At 46.6% G+C, this 19,871-nt stretch overlaps 1 protein-coding gene across 3 annotated transcripts in view; it reads left to right on the top strand.

Moving 5' to 3' along the window:
* Nucleotides 1–19,871, top strand: part of enpp2 (ectonucleotide pyrophosphatase/phosphodiesterase 2) — a 55,908-nt gene that overhangs the window by 20,184 nt on the left and 15,853 nt on the right. For all 3 annotated transcript variants that reach the window (XR_016145678.1, XR_016145677.1, XM_039694329.2), the window contains exons 19-22: nt 10,409–10,454; nt 11,729–11,868; nt 11,974–12,109; nt 12,448–12,525. Coding sequence is in view for 1 of the 3 variants with exons in the window: in XM_039694329.2 (XP_039550263.2) it covers nt 10,409–10,454; nt 11,729–11,868; nt 11,974–12,109; nt 12,448–12,525 (400 nt within the window). In the remaining 2 variants the exon portion in view is untranslated. The remainder of the gene's footprint in view (nt 1–10,408; nt 10,455–11,728; nt 11,869–11,973; nt 12,110–12,447; nt 12,526–19,871) is intronic.

Raw genomic sequence — 19,871 nt, 5'->3', positions numbered from 1 at the left:
CATACCCTTAAAAAATCGATTTTCACCATATTTTTTGATTAAAATGTCACATAAATCAGGCCAGTAATGATCTGTTAATAAATCCCTCTGAAAATATCTTCAGAATACAGAAGTGTATAACTGGAAAGTTTGGTGTACATAGGTGCTACATAGGCTGAGATATATGTACTAGACTAGAGAATGACAAAAACTCATTTTGAGAAAAAGGCATTTAAAGATTTAAGTAGGGAATTTATTTTGGACAAAAAAAAAAATAAAAACTTGGTGGAGGGGTTTGAGTTCCCGAACGACCCTAGGAGCTATGTTGTCTGGGGTTATATGCCCCAGGGGGTCTCCCAAGGCAAACAGGTTCTAGGTGACGGGTCAGACTAAGAGTGGTTCAAAAAACCTTATGAGTGAAGAAAAAACAAGGGCGCAGCCGGGGCCCCACCCTGGAGCCAGGCCCGGGGTTGGGGCTCGTATGCGAGCGCTTGGTGGCTGGGCCTCCCCCCACGGGGTCCGGCTGGGCTCAGCCCGAAGGAACGACGTGGGGCCGCCTTCCCGTGGGCTCACCACCTGCAGGAGGAACCGTAACGGGCCAGTGCTGAGAGGATCTGGCGACAGTCGAAGGCGGAAACTAGCTCTAGGGACGTGTAACATCACCTCGCTGGCGGGTAAGGAGCCTGAGATCGTGCGTGAGATTGAGAGGTTCCACCTAGAGCTAGTCAAGATCACCTCTAGGCATGGCTTGGGCTCTGGAACCACACTTCATGAGAGAGGATGGACTCTTCACCACCCTGGAGTTGGAGACGGGCAGGTGTGGGTTTGCTTATAGCCCCCATCTCAGCCACCATGTGTTGGAGTTTACCCCTGTGAACAAGAGGGTCGTTTCTCTGCGCCTACGGGTTGGGGATAGGTCTCTCACTGTCGTGTGTGCCTACTCTCTAAACGGAAGTGCAGAACAACCAGCCTTCTTGGGGTCTCTGGGAGGGGGGCTGGAAAGTGCTCCGACTGGGGACTCCATCGTTATACTGGGGGACTTCAGCGCTCACGTGGGCAGCGACAGTGACACCTGGAGGGGCATTATTGGGAGGAACGGCCTCCCTGACCTGAACCCGAGTGGTGTTCAGTTATTGGACTTCTGTGCTAGTCACAGTTTGTCCATAACGAACACCATGTTCAAGCATAAGGGTGTCCATCAGTGCACGTGACACCAGGACACCCTAGGCCAGGGGTGCCCAACCCTGCTCCTGCCGATCGACTGTCCTGCACAGTTCATCTCCAACCCTAATCAAACACACCTGCCTTTAATTTTCAAGTGATCCTGAAGACCTTAATTGGTTGCTTCAGGTGTGTTTGATTAGAGTTGGAGATAAACTGTGCAGGACAATCGATCGGCAGGGTTGGGCACACCTGCCCTAGGCCATAGGTCGATGATCAACTTTGTGGTTATTTCATCTGACCTTCGGCCGTATTTCTTGGACACTTGGGTGAAGAGAGAGGCGGAGCTGTCAACTGATCACCACCTGGTGGTGAGTTGGATCCGATGGCAGGAGAGGAAGCTGGACAGACTTTGGTATTTGGCAGAGTCTCCTATCAGAGAGATCTTCAACTCACACCTCCGGCAGAGCCTCGACCGGATCCCGAGGGAGGCTGGAGATATTGAGTCCGAGTGGTCCATGTTCTCCACCTCCATTGTCGAAGTGGCTGCTCGGAGCTGTGGACCTAAGGTCTCCGGTGCCTGTCGAGGGGTCAATCCCCGAACCCGGTGGTGGACACCGGAAGTAAAGGATGCCGTCAAGCTGAAGAAGGAGTCCTATCAGGCCTGGTTGGCTTGTGGGACTTCTAAAGGCAACTGACTGGTACTGGCAGGCCAAGGCAGACTGCAGCCCGTGTGGTTGTGGAGGCAAAAACTTGGGCATGGGAAGAGGTCGGTGAGGCCATGGAAAAGGACTATTAGCTGGCCTGGAAGAGATTCTGGCATACTGTTCAGCGCCTCAGAAGCGGAAAGCAGTGCCCTGCTGTTTACAGTGGAGGTGGGCGGCTGTTGATCCCAACTGGGGATGTCGTCAGACGGTGGAAGGAATACTTCGAGGATCTCCTCAATCACACCGTCACGTCTTCCATCGAGGAAGCAGAGGCTGAGGGCTCAGAGGTGGACTCATCCATCACCCTAGCTGAAGTCACCAAGGTAGTCAAGAAACTCCTTGGTGGCAAGGCACCGGGGGTGGATGAGATCACCCTGAGTACCTCAAGTCTCTGGATGTTGTGGGGCTGTCTTGGCTGACACACTTCTGCAGAATCACGTGGCGGTCTGGGACAGTGTCTCTGGGATGGCAGACCGGGGTGGTGGTCATCCGTTTTAAAGGACAAGTTCGGTATTTTACAATTAAAGTTTTAAGATTGTTTCTGATTAAATAGAATGGTTAGGATTGTTTTTTAGACAAATGCTGCTGTCACGAGAATTTTCGGTTACTGTGTTAGCACCCCCCCCCCCCCCACCTTTACAATAGTAGCATAGGTGCACTGAGACAATCATTCATAAAAACGAATAAAACTTTAGTTTACAAAGACGTGAAACTCACCGAGTGGTCTGGGGTGTTCACTGATATGCTCACAAAAAATCGCCTCAAAAGATGCTTGTATCGTAGTTTTATCGTAGTTTTTGTCCAACTCCATTGACTTGTATTGTATGTTCTGTGATGTCCGTTATTACTCCGCCACCTGGAAACGGAAATGGGGCTATTTGGATTCTTTCTGTAGTCTTATGCAGTCGCGTGCATAGGTCGCGTGTATACAAGTGGTTTGCTTGCAATTGGCAAAGGTGCATTATCACCACCAACTGGGCTGGATTGTCTATTATTCAAGCTCTCAACGGAAGAAGGTGGTGCTAACACAGAAACCGAAAATTCTCGTGACAGCAGCATTTGTCTAAAAAACAATCCAAATCCAAACAACGATCTTGCAACAGGGCTTTAATTGTAAATACTGAACTTGTCCTTTAACAAGGGGGATTGAATGGTGTGTTCTAACTACAGGGGGATCACACTTCTCAGCCTCCCTGGGAAAGTCTATGGTGAGGTACTGGAGAGGAGAATACGGCCGATAGTGGAACCTCAGATTCAGGAGGAACAGTGTGGTTTTCGTCGAGGCCGTGGAACACTGGACCAGCTCTACACCCTCTACAGAGTGCTGGAGGGTTCATGGGAGTTTCCCCAACCAATCCACATGTGCTTTGTGGATTTGGAGAAGGCATTCGACTGTGTCCCTCGCTCTCAATTTACCGGTCAATCTATGCTCCTACTCTCACCTATGGTCATGAGCTTTGGGTCATGACCAAAAGGACAAGATCCCAGATACAGGCGGCCGAAATGAACTTTGTTTTATGCACATCATATATTAGGATGAGACAAAAGCCTCTGAAGATATTCGAGTGTCCTCTGTGAGATCACCAATTCCGAGGTGTGATGTGGTATCACAACCAGTTAGTGCATGAAATGCTACAAGGCTTGGTGCTGAATCCTTTGGCAGTCATAGAAACACTGATGTGCTTGTGATTCTGGTTTCCCATTTCCCGCACGTAGCATGTAAAAAACTCTGGCTGTTGTCTGCCTCAATATATACCCATTGATGCTGTTTTTAATAAACTGCCAAATGATTCAGTACCAAGCCTTGTAAACAAAATGAAAAAAAAAATATTGTGCACCCGTCTTTATTATATGTTCAGATCTATCTACCGAAAATATATGCAAAATTGGGCATATTTAATGAGATGATGCCTAATTTGCATAATTAAACATACAAATTTCAAAAACTTATAATACATTTTTTTATATACTTGTGTAAGTAATCAACTGAGGGAGTTTCATGGTGATATCTATTATTTAAAAATCTTACCCTATTCACCTAGTGTTTCGTCTTAAAAGTTGGTATTTTACAAATATATATACATAAAAAAGGCAGTGAGCCTCCAATATATCTTTGCTCTGACCCTTGACTATCGATCTAAAAACTTAATTTCCTCATTTTGATTAATTACTTAATCAAAAAACTAGGAGAAAATGGTCCAACGACTGAGCAAAATAGGCAATTTGGCGGCCATTTTGATATGCAAATTAGAAGGTAAAAAACGTCTCGGTTACGTATGTAACCCTCGTTCCCTGAGTAGGGAACGGAGACGTTACGTCAGAAGTGACGGAGATTGGGGGTTTCGCATAGAAAGCCAATCCTCTTCGAGTATTTAAACACGAGCCAATGGCATGCAATGCCTTGGGGCTGCGGAAATCTGCATAGCGTACTCCGCCCTACTCCGTGAGTATAAAAGGAGGAAGTGAACGCAACCGCAGTATGTCTTCGCTGAGGAGCCAAGACTGAACTCGGCGTCTACCCAGCGATACAGCAGAAGTGGCAGGGAGACGTAACGTCTCCGTTCCCTACTCAGGGAACGAGGGTTACATACGTAACCGAGACGTTCCCTTTCGTAGTCACTTCGAGTTACGTCAGAAGTGACGGAGATTGGGGGTCTGTGCCATCACGCCATCTTCAAGCTGTCTTCCAGTGCCCTGCGAAAGTCTGGACCCCCGAGCCTTACCTCTTTTTTTTTTTTTTTTTTTTTGGGGGATCCGACTTTGACACAGGATTACCAAGGTACACTGGGAAACATATCCCGGAAGGGACATGCTACCAGCTGCCTACCGAAGGGAGGACTTACGAATACACATATGGCCACATAGGAACACATATGGAACACTGGAGTACCAACCGCAGGTGGCTACTAATTTCAACTCCAGGGGTGGCAGATGGCTTGTCAAGGGAAGACACATGCTCAGAGAGGCTTACAGTGGATAATACACATGAGACGGTTACCAAGGGGAACCGTGCGCATGGAGGCACCTAGCCAGCATCCAGAGCAACAGCAGTGGTGCCCGCATCGTCGGTGCTGGAGGACTCAAGACTTCAATGGAAGAACTGAGGAAATATCGCACTTATCCAGTCCGGGGAGTGGAGTGGCGAGCAAGCGAAGACACCTGAGCGGATCCAGAACTGGCCGAAACGAGTACGTGAGAGGATACCGGCTCAATTCGCAGATTATAGAATCTGGCGAAGGTGTTGGGTGTCGCCCAGCCTGCAGCTCTGCAGATGTCTGTTAGCGAGGCGCCGTGCGCTAAGCCCAAGAGGAGGCTACACTCTGAGTGGAATGGGCCGTCACACCAAGGGGGCACGGAAGGCCTTGCTGCTGGTAAGACAAAGCAATGGCATCCACTATCCAGTGGGACAGCCGTTGCTTTGAGAGAGCCCTTCCCTTCTGGCTCCCCCCATGACAGACAAAGAGCTGGTCTGAGGTCCTGAAACACTGCGTTCTGTCGACATAGGTGCGGAGAGCACGTACCGGACAGAGCAGTGCCAAGGCTGGGTCTGCCTCCTCCAGGGGCAGCGCTTGCAGGTTCACCACCAGGTCCCGGAGGGGAGTGGTAGGAACCTTGGGCATATATCCAGGCCGGGGTCTCAGGAATACGTGAGAGTAAGCCGGCCCGAACTCCAGGCACACTTCGTCAACAGAGAGTGCGTGCAGGTCCCTTACTCTCCTGATGGAGACCAATGCAATCAGGAGTGCTGTCACATAGGACAGGGCAAAAACTCTACCGACTGCAAAGGCTCCAGGGGAGGCCTCTGCAGAGCACCCAGGTCTACTGAGAGGTCCCCAGAGGGCAGGAGGGGAGGGAGGCGGATTTAGCCCCCTCACTCCCCTCAGGAACCTGATGACCAGGTCATGCTTCCCATAGACTTACCTTTCACTGCATCATGAGACGCGGCAATGGCCGCGACATAAATCCAAAGGGTGGAGGGCGACAGCCTGCGCTCCAACCCCTCTTGCAGGAAGGAAGCACGACTCCGATCGAACATCTCCGGGGGTCTTCTCAGCGAGAAGAACACCAATTGACGAAGAGGTTCCACTTCAACGCATAAAGGTGTCTCGTGGACGACGCTCTTGCGGAAGTGATGGTTGCCGCCACCGCAGGTGGCAGCGAACTCAAACCTGCCTCGTCCCGTCCTGGAGCCACACGTGCAGCCTCCAAGATCGGGACGAGGGTGCCACAGAGTGCCCCGTCTCTGAGAGAGTAGGCGTACCGCGGATGCCATATGCCCCAGGAGCCTCTGAAATAGTTTCAGTGGAACCGCACTCTTGCCCTCGAACCGTCGAAGACAAGCCAGCAGTGAGTGCGCGCGCTCGTTCGTGAGCTGCGCGGACATGGCGACAGAGTCTATCTCCATGCCGAGAAAAGAGATCCTCTGCACGGGGCAAAGTTTGCTCTTTTCCCGGTTGACCCGAAGGCCCAGACGGGCTAGGTGCCGTAGCACCAGGTCTCTGTGTTCGCAAACCTGAGCTCGAGAGTGTGCTAGTATCAGCCAGTCGTCGAGATAGTTCAGGATGCGAACCCCGTGTTCGCGAAGGGGAACAAGGGCTGCCTCGACGATCTTCGTGAAGACGCGAGGGGACAGAGCTAACCCGAATGGGAGAACGGCGTACTGGTATGCCTGGCCCTCGAAGGCAAACCGAAGAAACGGTCTGTGTCGAGGGAGAATGGAGACATGGAAGTACGCGTCCTTCAGGTCGATCGCTGCAAACCAATCCTGATACCGAACACATTCGAAAATGCGTTTGGCCGTGAGCATTTTGAACGGTAGTCGATGGAGAGAATGGTTCAAAATGCGCAGGTCCAGGATCGGTCGTAACCCACCGGTCTTTCTTGGGGACAATGAAGTAGGGGCTGTAAAGCCCGGACCTCACCTCGGCTGGAGGGACCGTCTCGATTGCACCCTTCGCCAGCAGGGTCGCAATCTCCGCTCTCAAGACTGGGGCATTGCCACCAACCATCGTGGAGCGAACTCCCCTGAAGCGGGGAAGAGACCGTGCGAACTGAATCGCGTAGCCGAATCTGATCGTTCTGATGACCCAGCGGGAACACCGGGAAGCGCTAGCCAGGCTTCCCGGAAGTGAGCCAACGGGGTCATGCGAACCACAGACGTCCCCCCGGAGGGGCAGCGAGGCGGGTCGACTGGCATGCGTGCAGGAGTTACCCCGTCCGGATGCACCGTCGAAACCCGCTCCCCGACAGAAGAGACCAGGGAAGGCAGAGCGTTCCACGGGGGTCTGTTCTGCCGGGGGTCTGGCGACAGAGGGGGAAGGGATTGGCGTAGCCCGGGGACGACACATGCACCCTTCCGCGCCCTCCGAGACAGAGAGGAATGAACGGGGCGACGCACTGGACGTCATGCGCGCTCATTCCAGTCTGTGTGCTCAATGACAGTGTCAGCTTTTCCTCAACCAGCTCAGGGAGCTAGCTAGAACAAAAGATTCTCCACCGGCCCTCCACCGGGGAAGGAGGGGCCCTGCCACCGCCTCCTGAGAAAAACCATGACACTATCACTGAGCGGCCCGCCTCAGGAACATCGCTTCGCCTGGCGTCTAGCGGGGCACGCGGCCTGAGGGGGGGGCTCTTTTCTTGGGACGCTTACCTGTGGCCTCCTCCGCGACGCGAACCGGCTGAAGGCTGCTGCTGGGGCCGCGTGGGAGGGAAGGGAGCCCCAGGGGGGCGTCCTCGGCGTCGAACTGGCGGAGGCGTCCGAGCCGACGGCTGGTTGGAGGCAGCAGCTGGCCGTCGGGGCAGAGAAACCGCCTTCGTCTGCTCCTAGGCGGTCGAGAAGTGCTGGGCAAAGTCCTGGACCGCACCGCCGAACATTATGATGCTCCTGGACCACAGCGGTGGGCATCACCTGACCAAGGGAGCGAGCGACCGCCTCCGTGACCCGTTTAAGGACAAGGTAGGCGGCAGGCTCGCAGCTCGCTTGGTCCGTCACCTCCTCGTGCACATTCCTGAGCAGCTAGCTTTGTAGGTGCTCATCATATGCAGGGCGGAGGCTGCCTGTCCCGCCGCTCTACAGAATCGCGCCGCCATAGACGACGAGAACCCATAGGCTTTGGAGGGGCATCTGAGAGCAACCGCCGGTTGACCGGGGGAGCCCCAGCGTACCCACAGACAGCCGCATCGCCGAGGGGAGGAAGGGCGGGGAACTAAGCACGCTTTTTTTTTTATTTTTTTTTTTATTTATTTTTTAGTGCGTGTCAGTTCCGCATGCAACTCGGGGAAAAAAGGAAATTGGGGTTGGCCGTGGCCGTGGCCGTAAGGCGGCAGCGTTACCCAAAAACCAATTATTCAGCCGCGAGAGATCGGGATGGGGCGGAGTTCCACCCCCACCCGATGCTCACGGACGCCCGAGATAGCACGGCCATCATTGCGGGATCAGACACGGCGGCGCTGACGCTCCCGAGGGAGGCAACGCGGCCGCATCCTCACTTCCCGAGGAGTCAAGCCCACCTAGTGATGCTGTGATCGACATCGCATCATCATCTGGAGCGCTGCCCGAAGCAGCCGGTGCCACCGAAGAAGCAACCGACTGAATCGAACTAACGCTCGCTGGCTCTCGCACTGAGGCGGGAGGTGTGGCCCGAGGAATCGTCGGGGCTTTATCCCACACCATCACCGTAAAATCACCAGGTCCCCGGGTCGACGGGCCCCCTATGGAGGAAACCGATCGAGCGGGGGGGACCGGGACTCTCACTCAAGTGAGATCATTGAGTCTCGACCTCAGTGTAGAGATGGTCATGTTCCCACAGAAGGAACATGAGTCATCCACGAACGCTGCTGCTGCATGCTGAAATGCCCAGGCATACAAAGCAGCGATCGTGACCATCAGATGACGACAGAAATCAACCACACCCAGAAGAACACGGGCGAACCGTCTTTAAAAAGACGTGCGCGTGCAGCTCTTTCAATGAGAGGAGGAAATTCACTCTTTCAGCGCTGAAGCGACCAGGGAGAAGCGCAAAGTCTGGCAGACCACTGCTCAGATCGCAGGCGATGCAGAATCTCGCTGGGTACCGCCGTCACACCAACACTGAAGAGGACGCTCGTCTCGAAGAGTCTTGAACAGTGCTTTCAGGAGTGAAGAGGTTCTCTTGGCTCCGAAGCGAAAACATACTGCGGTTGCGTTCACTTCCTCCTTTTATACTCACGGAGTAGGGCGGAGTACGCTATGCAGATTTCCGCAGCCCCAAGGCATTGCATGCCATTGGCTCGTGTTTAAATACTCGAAGAGGATTGGCTTTCTATGCGAAACCCCCAATCTCCGTCACTTCTGACGTAACTCGAAGTGACTACGAAAGGGAACTCAAAATTTCGCTTGGGTACCAGTTTTTTTGGACTCAGCACCCTTGAAATATATAAGATAGGCCGGTACCCGACTTGTACCCATAAATGCTCCTCACTTCTTATAGAAGGCTATTTTTCTGAAATCCGTCTAGTCTATTACTTTTCGAAGCAATTTGACTTTTTTTTTTATCTGGCAGATAATAAAACAAGCAAAAAACATCTCATGCACTTTCACTGAAGTAGGAACCCATATCATATTTTGGGACCAGAATATCATAAATACTTGGCAATGTTTTTTTTTTTTGTTAGTAGTTTTTTGTTGTTGTTGTTGTTGTTTGTTCATTTTTTCGGCTAGAAAGCAACAACTCAGCAATATTCTTTCAACCACCCAGAACATCACTGCACTCATTACTTAAAAGCATTACTTACAATTCCTGAGAAATTATAGTTTAAAAGATGTAGTTATTTCAGATTGTTTCTATTTTAGTAGTTATAGTTTAGTAGATTTACTTCCTTCTGTTTGTTTCTATTTTAAAACGTACAGTTTTAAGGTGAATACATTAGCGGCTATTTAATGAGGTAGATGACCAGATTCTAAAGCAGTCTTTACTGTTGCTATCACAGTTTATTTTTATTTGCAGAAACCCTCATAAAATCTTGTAAAGTGCTTTGTGTGCATGTACCCATGCTTTTATCAGTTATCATTGTTGCATGCTTTGTCTGTACGTTTTTTTTTTTTTTTGCTTGTGTCCTGCTCAGAAAAGATAGTTGGCTGCCAATGCTTTTCTCTTGAACTGCCAAGGTCAGGGGTTTTCAAAGTTTCTTGAAGCTTCCCCAGCACTGCACATTTTGGATGTTTGTCATATTGAACACACCAAACTCGGGTCATGGAATACTTTACTATTCAGCCGATGACTTAATTCTCTTGGGTTACAGAATGGAGACATTCCAAAAATCTGTAATGCTGGTGAGGCTCCATGAACAGTTTTAAAACCTCTGGCCTAGATTATTTTGACATTTCCTTGTATTGGATCAAAGTGATCCATCCTCTTGCCTCTGAAAGTGCTTTTGCCTTCTGCTCAGATTTAGATCTCTTGCTGGAGATTTTCACCTTTAATCTTTTGCAGTTGCGTTCAAAAAATAGGGGGCAGAGGGCATTGAAAGTGACCCTTGTAAGAGGCTATAACCTGGAGTCACTGTGGCTCTGTCTGTTACAGAACAAAGTGGAAGAGCTCAATCAACGACTAAGACAAGTTATTGATGGTAACTCCCTTCCCTTCTCTCTGGAATGCTTGATGCTGAACAGATTTTTGATAATAGTTAGCTGCTATGGTTCATATTGAGTGTTATCTAAATATTATTTGCCTATTGAAAGGGAATAGCTGACCCAATCATACAACTCTGTCAGTATTTAGTCATTCTCATTTACTTTGCACGCTGTTTCCAAAAAGCAGTGAAAGAAAAAAAATTGTAGCACACACTCTTTCACACAATCTGTTTCATACAATGTATATTATATTATATAATATTGACCGCAGGTTTAAAAAAAAACATGATTTATCCGGTAGTTGATATGACTTCTGTGCTATATTTGAAGTCTTCTGGAGTTGTTATATGTCTGAAATATAAGTTATTCACTGATAATTACATGTCATGCATTTAACAGATTTGCAAGTACTGTATGCAATGGCTAAAGGTCCTTTTTGGAGCTCCCATCTATTTATTTGTGAATTTAACAGAAAGTCATATGGAACAGTGTTTCCCATTCATTACCTATGTCCCCCTACAGTTTTATAATTAACCGAAGATATATTAATACTTTATAACACAAAAGTTCTTTAACTGTGTTTTACACATCTCAGAACAGCTCGGATCACAGTGGATGCATGCAGTGAACTGCATGTGCTGTGAGTTTAGCATGCATTTGGTAACGCAACGGGCACCAGTTACAATTTTTTTTTTTTTAAAATTCGCATAATTTCTAACATTTTTATGGGCAGATGATTACAGCATTTCACTAGATTTGTAATGAGATGGAGTTGTAAACCTGTTTTCACAGAAATTGCTTGTGACAGGAAAATGAGAACAAAGGAAACAGGATTAAACTATAATTAAACCAAAACAGAACATACACGTGACAATAACATGCTGTAAATTAATTGACAGTGTTTGTATTTTTGGGTGAACTAACTCTTGCCTGGTTTATAGGGATTATTCAGCCCAAAATTTTTATCACTTTTAAGAACACAAATATATTTGCAATAATCTTAACATAATTTTGTCCCATCCACTGAAAGTCCATACAACCAATACTTTCAAACTTCAAAATGTATATAAAGACATTGTAATCTATATGAATCAAGCACTGCTTTGATCCAAGTTTTCTGAACAGAAATTATCGCTGGTTTTGTGGACTTTTAATTGATGTACTAATTGATGGTGTACTAATTGATTGTTATTCTGTTTTGTTTTGTTTGTTTGTTTGTTTGTTTGTTTCATATTAAGAGATTACTCCTACTTTTGTTTTTCATTTTTAGACAAGAAGAATCTTCCTTATGGTCGTCCAGCGGTCATGTTCCGCACCAAATACTTTATCCTTCATCATAGTGAATACATTAGCGGCTACAGTGAAGCTTTGTCTATGCCTCTCTGGACATCTTATACTGTATCTAAGCAGGTACAATTGACAAAATGTTAGTTTGCTGTCAATTCGCAAAAAATAAAATTGGTAAACTGTTGACTGTCTGAGTCTAAACTTGAATTTGTGGCTTTTCTGTTGCAGGTAGATTTCACCCCTCTGACTGAGGATCTGAGTAACTGTGTTCGGCCTGATATTAGAGTTCTTCCAGCCTATAGTCAGTCCTGCTCAAGCTACCGTGCAGACAAACAGATCACCTACAGCTTCCTCTATCCACCTCGTGAGGCTTCCTTCTCTCTATAGTGTGCACCCTAGCCTCAGTAATGTCATGTTTAAGCCAATTCCAGAAACCAGCAAGACAGGATTAGTACAGCATTGGGCTTAATCTTACTTGGGCTTCTGTCCTGAAAATCAAGTTTATAGTGACCAAAACTGTGTCAAAGGATAAAATTTAAACTGATATCTCAATTGATAGAATTGGGTCAGAGCATTTTTTAGTACACAGTTTTTAGGGTTTTTAGTTTTGTGCTTTCACACAAATTGGTATAAAAACTGCAAGAATTTTGACTTTATTATTCGATGTCTGTTAAAAAAAATGTATGATCTTATAATTGACAGAGCTTTCCTCCACCCTGGAACCAAGATATGATGCTGTTCTCATTACCAATACTGTACCAATGTATCCAGCATTCAAACGTAAGTGTTTCTTTAATGCTTGCATTGATTGCTCGTTGAGTCAGCCAAGATTTTTACCGCTTTTTTTCACAATAATTTAAAGGTCCTAAAGTCTTAAAATCTTTTTTTGTGAGTGCTTGTTCTAGGTCTTTTGTGAACAATTCAGCTGTGCATTTGTTTCTTTTTTATTAGTTTTTATTTTGATCATGTAATTAATCAAAGTGCCTTCTAGTGAAAATGCTGATAATATAATTAAAGAGCAAGGAGGAAACAGATTTGATGTGTCTAAATGTAAAACTTTGATCTTAAATTGAGACAGAGCTGTCAGATTACCCAACATCTGTTGAAAAATACCTAAAGTAACAAATATAAGCCTAAAGGTAGAGAAGGGTAGGAGGAGGGATGCTGGAGAAACACCATCAGAGGGAGGTAGGCTACGTTACTGCTTATACCTTTGTAACATGATTGATGCTACAAAGGTACGTTTCACTCCCATCTGCACTTTTTATATCACAATAATATAAAAAGCAATTTTAGTTGCTAAAGCTATTTTAGTCTTATCGTTTATGATAAGTGTTTACAAATACTATTGAGCCACAAATCTGAAACATTATCTGAAACATTTATGTTTGCTATAAGATTTTCTGGGATGATTTGTATCTTTTAGGAAATCATGAGTTTTACTTAACCATTATGGCCCCCAGGAAACCCTACAAAAAAGGTGACAATGAAATTAAGTGCTCTTGTGTGTGCGTGCGTGAATTAATTTGTACATCTGTCTGTGAATTAGAAGCATATGTGTGTGTGGCCTGTAGTAGCACTTTGAAAACAAGCCACCTAAGAGCCACCTCTGTTTCAGAAGGAACTGTACACACACATTGCATCCCCTCATAGGAAACGAGTCCCCACAAAGGCACCCAAACAAAATGCTTACTCAAATATTCACAGAAAACATTATTTAGATGTAAATAAAATTTCCTTTATATTAGTTCAGGTTTACAAACAGGCTCCCCACATGTAATTTCCCTCTCTGGAATCTGTAAATGTGTATTTAGAGGGTTTGGCAGCAGAGGTGAAAGGAGAGTGCAGTGATGAATACTGTGTCTGCTTTAGATTAGCTGTGCTGGGCTTAGGCAGTTAACTAAGCTGCCACCCACAGAGGGACATAACCCATTCCATAGCTTACAGCAGAATGTGTTCTCTGTCTTTTTTCAAAACATGTTTTAAAAAATCCTCTCTTACTCTGTATTCTTAAAGAGCTATTTCTGAAGTATTTAACTCATTCAAATTGTTTTATTGGTATAAATGAATGTATTTGTCATGCGAGTGATTGTAGTAATTGTCAAAGACAATTCAGCATCCAAAACAAAAACTTTATTTCTAATTGAACCAGGAACACCCAGGTGATTGCAGGAGTAATATTAATTATATAACACAACGACTTAAAAAAATTACAATAACCAACCAACTAAGACTACAAACTAAATACAAATGACAAACAAGGGAACTAGACAAGACACGGGAAAACATAACAATATAAACAAATGGGGACATAATCAGAAACCAAGGAAGCCAAAACTAAATAGAGGGAAGGAACAGGAAAAAACTGTAACATACAGTAACCATGACGTAACACTCCCTCCCGAAAGCTGGCGAGCTGATGACGGACAGGACACCTGTGGAGTAGGCAGAGGAAGATCCTATGGTGGAGCTGACTGAGGGAGGAGCTAGGGTGGAATTTTGCTGATGATCCGGGCCAAACCTGGGTGGTCTTATGATTGGGAGATACCAGGGTCTGTGGCTCTACCAATGGAGAAAATGTAATGGCCCACTTGTAATAGCATGTGCCTTGATAACCAATCACATTACAGTCTTGATGCAAAATTTTCCATGATTTCTCTTATAAAATAATGTTTTCATTGTAATTTTTAGGATATTAAAAAAACAAATATTTAGGGGCAAATTTTCCCATTAAAGCAGTGTTAAGGCAAAAATTCAACAAACAGACATCACTTCGTAAGAGACACTCTGAGTCAAATTAATAAAAGGAAAAGGTTTATTATTCTTGCAAGAACAATAAGGCTCAGTCACCAACACAGATTACTGCGAAGTGGAGTGACGCCCAGAACACAGGCCGGGGTGAAGACTAAATAGCCCTCCCCAAGGTTATTTACTGCAAGCCGAGCCTTCTCTGTAAATTTCCACAAAGTTATAGGTGTCACGGGGGAAATCCAAGGAAGACGAGGAGGAAGGTATAATTAACAGGTAACTTTAATGAATGGAGTACGGGAACAGGACGACAGCGTGTACAACACAAACAATACCGGACAAGGGAGTGAAGACAGGCAGGAACTTAAATACACAGTGACGGTGATAACAGATGACAATCAGCTGTGCGGGAGGTGATTAGTGTCCATGGAAACAGATGAGGGCGGAGAACTCAGACGAGGGGAACACGTGGTGAATCAAAACACAGACAGTCCATGGGTGGTGACAGATCGCCCCCCTCCGGCAAGGCGCGACCTCGCGCCGTGGCAAAATGACGGAGGGGGAACCGGGGGAGGTTCAGGTGGAGGACGAGACGATGGTGAATCACAGACGAGAGGCTGGAGTGACGGAACGGTGAGGGGACGATGACGATTCCCTGGCGGCCTTGATGGGGATGGCGCGGTGGCGCAGACCCAGAGCCTCCCAGTACCGACAGCCGATGGCAGGGATGACGGAGGGAAGAAACCAGATGGCGAGGGGACTGACGGTAGCTGGGGGATGACCGACGGAGACTCGGTGGCAGGATCTCTCGGCGCAGACAGAGAGCCGGTGGACTCCAGCGACGTCATCGGCATAGGAGACCCCGGTGACGTAGCGGCGACGAGCGCTGGAGCCGTAACCAGAGTGCCCGAGAGCTGAGGTGGAGTGAGGGAGGACAGAGGAGACGCCACAGGGAAGGAGGAGCCCGCCGAAGCCGGAGGGGTGGAGGGATCAAGCGTAGACGACTGACCGCAAGTCCGTGGCGCAGGCAGAGTGACGACTGACCAAGGGGGAGCCGGCAGGACGAGGGAACCCGCTGCAGCCGATGTCTTGAGGGTCTCAGGCGGAGGCGCAGGTGGGAGGAGCCAAGACGGAGCCGGCAGGTCGACTGGCCGAGATGGAGTGCCGAGGACCGAGGCTGGAGGCGAAGCCGTGGGATCCTCGAACACAGGCGCTGCGGATGGTGGGCTGACCTGCCGCTCGACGTCGGGGACTCCCCACGGAGATGGTGCAGGGCTGCGCACATCCAGCAGCGGCGAGGCTGGAGGACTGACTGGGAACGGAGATGGAACAGCGTGAACCAGACAGACAGCAGGGCAGAAGTCATCACAGGATGATTCAAAATATGAAAGAGATGCAGATGACGGGTGGGATAGGGCGGGAACGATCTCCAGTGTCCTGGGTTTCATCAGCCAGTCCTCCAGTTCCGGGAAATTAGTCCCCTCGTCCGCAGATGTCGTGGGCTCACACCCCTGGTCAGACTCCTGTTGGAGCTCCTCCTCCGGGGCGAGGGTCAACTCTGTCCTCTTCGTCTCGGGCACTGGTTGACGCGTCGCGGCGGGTGGTAGCTCTCCGTCTGCGGGGGGCACGCACGAGATCTCCGCGGTCGAGGGTGGTGATTCCGGCTCTGGGTCTGGCAGTGTTCTGGATCGGGCTTCGACGCTCTCCAGACACCGGGAAACGGCCTCCTTCCAGTCCAGGTCAGAGGTGTCTGGGAGGTCGAAGTGCTGGTGGTAGGTGGCCCCGATCCAGAACAGGGTCTTCAGGGTTTCGTCATCTAGGGGGCTGGAGAGTGCAAGTGAAACAAAGTCTCTAGAAAATGAAACAAAATCTGGTGATGACTCGGCTAAAGTGATGAAATCGATATTCATCTTGAGTTTGGTCCGGTATTCTGTCACGGGGGAAATCCAAGGAAGACGAGGAGGAAGGTATAATTAACAGGTAACTTTAATGAATGGAGTACGGGAACAGGACGACAGCGTGTACAACACAAACAATACCGGACAAGGGAGTGAAGACAGGCAGGAACTTAAATACACAGTGACGGTGATAACAGATGACAATCAGCTGTGCGGGAGGTGATTAGTGTCCATGGAAACAGATGAGGGCGGAGAACTCAGACGAGGGGAACACGTGGTGAATCAAAACACAGACAGTCCATGGGTGGTGACAATAGGATTCATGATGCCAGGTTAGATTTACTAACCCTCTCAACCCCTCCCAGTCTAAGATGACCCCTGAGTCTGACCCGGCCGGTCCTCTGGTGCCTAGCTCCACTCTTGATAAGGGAGAACAATTAATACATGTGAGATTAAAATTCCCCACAACAATTCCCCCCTGTTTATCATTAGCTTACCCATAATCATAATAATAAACAAAGACAAATTTTAAGCCCAACATCACATTTATACCCTTCAATTGATTTTCGCATAAATGACCACTCTGCTTAAACATCTGTTGAAAAAATAGTATTTGTAAAAGAAGAAAGCTTAAGGCTGTTTTTGCGGAGTAAAGCTCCATTAATTGTCTAGCAAGCAAGTAAAGCATTTTATTTGAAGCCGGGCTAAATGAATAATCACTGTTATTGCACTCCTGATAAAAATCAGACCCTTAGTCACTCCAAATATATAAGAAATAGGTTATAGATTAGCAAGAAAAACAACCAACAAAACCCCATAATTGTTCCAATATGATATTAAAATACACCAAAATGCAGCAGTCCTATCGCTACAATTGGCAGTACCGTCTGGATTATCCAGTACACCCATCCTCCCCACATAGACATGAACCACCCAACCCATGCCCCATTAGCATGTTCAGGCTCCTTTACCACCTGTCTCATGTGTTCAATCCACCAGTTATGTTGTCACTGTAGTCTGGAATGTTAAAACAACACTTCTAATTCAATTTAGTAAGCCCTATTGAATGCTTGTTAACAAATCTTACCAGATAAGTCTTATAATTTTATCCTTTCCTGTAACCAAATTAGTTGTTCAAAATGAACTCTAATATCTCTAGTACAGACACATCGATCAATACATTTCCTATATTTGCACCAATCAAATCAATACTTAGTTTGATTCAACCAAAATCATCAAAATCATCACAGAAACAGATTCTCCTGTTAAACTTAAACCATCAGTTGGCAGGTGGTTCCTCCAGGTGTGTTGATCATCTCGTTCGCCCCATGGACGTTCCATGTTCACCAGGGTGACACTTTGCGTGCCGTCGCAATGGTCTTCCCACATCGGGAGGGAGGCTGTTACTAGCACTAGCCTTTGACCCCTCACTTTATGCTCTATTGGATGGTTGAGGCCTGTTGGTGTTGTCTTAAGGTGAGAGGCTTGGACCCAGTTATCACATTCTCCAACCATTTTCTGATCCTTTCAAGGTTTCCCTTAATTCACGACCGCACCCCCACTGGAGTGAACCATTTCTTGCCTGTTTTCACCTGCGAACAGAGACCTTAACTATTCTTGTTAGTGACAACATCTATTAACTCATCTGCTTGTCTGGCCAGTCTTCCCTTTTAGTTTGACCTGTGGAATCAACAACCTGAAACATTATCACTGGATCATTTCTTGCACCTTTCAGGGTCCTTTTCCCCTGGAAAACATTCAACTCATATTGCTCATGTCCTCAACATAACGTTTATACATTTGGAACAGAATCAGTTCTGTTTGCTGCAATCCATCCTGAGATTCTGTAAAAGGAAAATCTTAGTTATGCCCTGCGCAGGTGTGACACCTTTCCACCACACTAATAACCCATGCCAGGGTAGTTAGCCAAATTCATCCATAGCCATTATTTTATTAGACATATTCTGGTCCTGTCTTAAAAGTCCGCATGATCTGTAGAGAAAACAAATGTCGAGGTTATTTTCAGATAGTAAAGTACACGTAGTTTCCTTTGTCTGTTGTGCTGCCATGGCCTTCGCTGCTGCCTCTGCCCTGGCGTCTCCTGTTGAAACAGTCCTGAAATTGTGTTATCAGCGTGTGCAGCCCACTTATAGACAGCAACATTGCCCCACCCGTGCAATGGCTTTCAGCAAATTTGAACCCCTCAGTAAACCCATATTTGGCAATTGTTACCATCCCCCTTTTGATGCATGACCCAGCTCATGCATCAATTTAAATGAATCTAATTCTCCAATCAACACAAACCCAAACAGCATCCTTCAGCCAATTTTCGCCCAGACATCTTTCTCTGCCTCTGAAACAAAAATATTACTTAAAGGCCCAATCTCACCTTCTTATCGAAGTTTTTGAAGGGCAACGGTCCTGAGTCTCACAGCGAATCCTGCTTTTCAGGCCTGTTGTTTGGTCTCTCAAGTCAGTTATCTACAAACATTTCCAAAGTCATCAATTGTTTCTATCAGGTCAGGGGCCCGTTTCAATAAGGAGGTTCAACCAACTCTGAGTTAAAGCTTGAACTCAGAGTTGACTTACCCTGAGATGGGAAACTCTGAGTTTTCGGTTACAGAACAGCTGAAATGAGTTAGTTCAATCAACTCTGAGTTGACTGACTCTGAGTTAAGCGCGTGCACCATGCACAGCTATAAAAAGCCATTATCAATGGAGCGCAGATATTACGAGTCACCATGGCAACAGCACCAGACAAAAAGAGGTGTTAGGTGTAATTAATTTCCAAGTAATCTAAATATTGTAATTTAATTAAAGGGATTACTCTTAATTCTTCTTTAATTTAAAATAAAATATGATGCAATTACATTAAATAGGCTACTGCATAAACTATAGACCAATTCAGTATAAAACAATAGTGGATTTAGCATACATTTTTAAAAGGTATATTTTTATATAACCTTCTCCCTCTACACACTTTGATCAATTCAAGAATAATTCATGCAATTGTATTGTTAATTTGAAAGCATTAAAAGTGCAGTTTCTTGTCTCTCCTCCTTGTATTAATCAAGTGGTTGAGGTTGATATAGGATTTAGTAATATGTAGACCAATACTTTCTAGAGATAGTAATTATTACATTAACTACACCGTTGAAGATGTCATTTGTTGTTAATAATTCATAACTATTTTAGAGTAACTGTTATAATATCAGAGGTGAAACTGGAAGAATGTTATTCAACCTAAAGTAGTCTACTATTACTTTGATACATTTTTACTTAAGTAAAAGTAAAAATACCAGTCTAAAAAATCTACTCAAGTAAAAAGTAGTTAATTTAAAACATGAGTAAAAGTTGCTGAGTAACTTGTTTAACAGCTGGGGTGGGGTGGGGTGGGGGACTCCCCCATGTGGGGTTGTAACGTATGAGAGTTTCACAGTATGAGAACCGTCTCAGAAAATTTCACGGTTTATGGTATTA

This window comes from Pimephales promelas, chromosome 12 (assembly GCF_988280905.1).
Source record: "Pimephales promelas chromosome 12, fPimPro1.hap1.1, whole genome shotgun sequence".
NCBI lineage: Eukaryota > Metazoa > Chordata > Actinopteri > Cypriniformes > Leuciscidae > Pimephales > Pimephales promelas.
The sequence above is the reverse complement of the archived record's forward strand: the minus strand, read 5'-3'. Positions and strand labels throughout refer to the sequence as shown.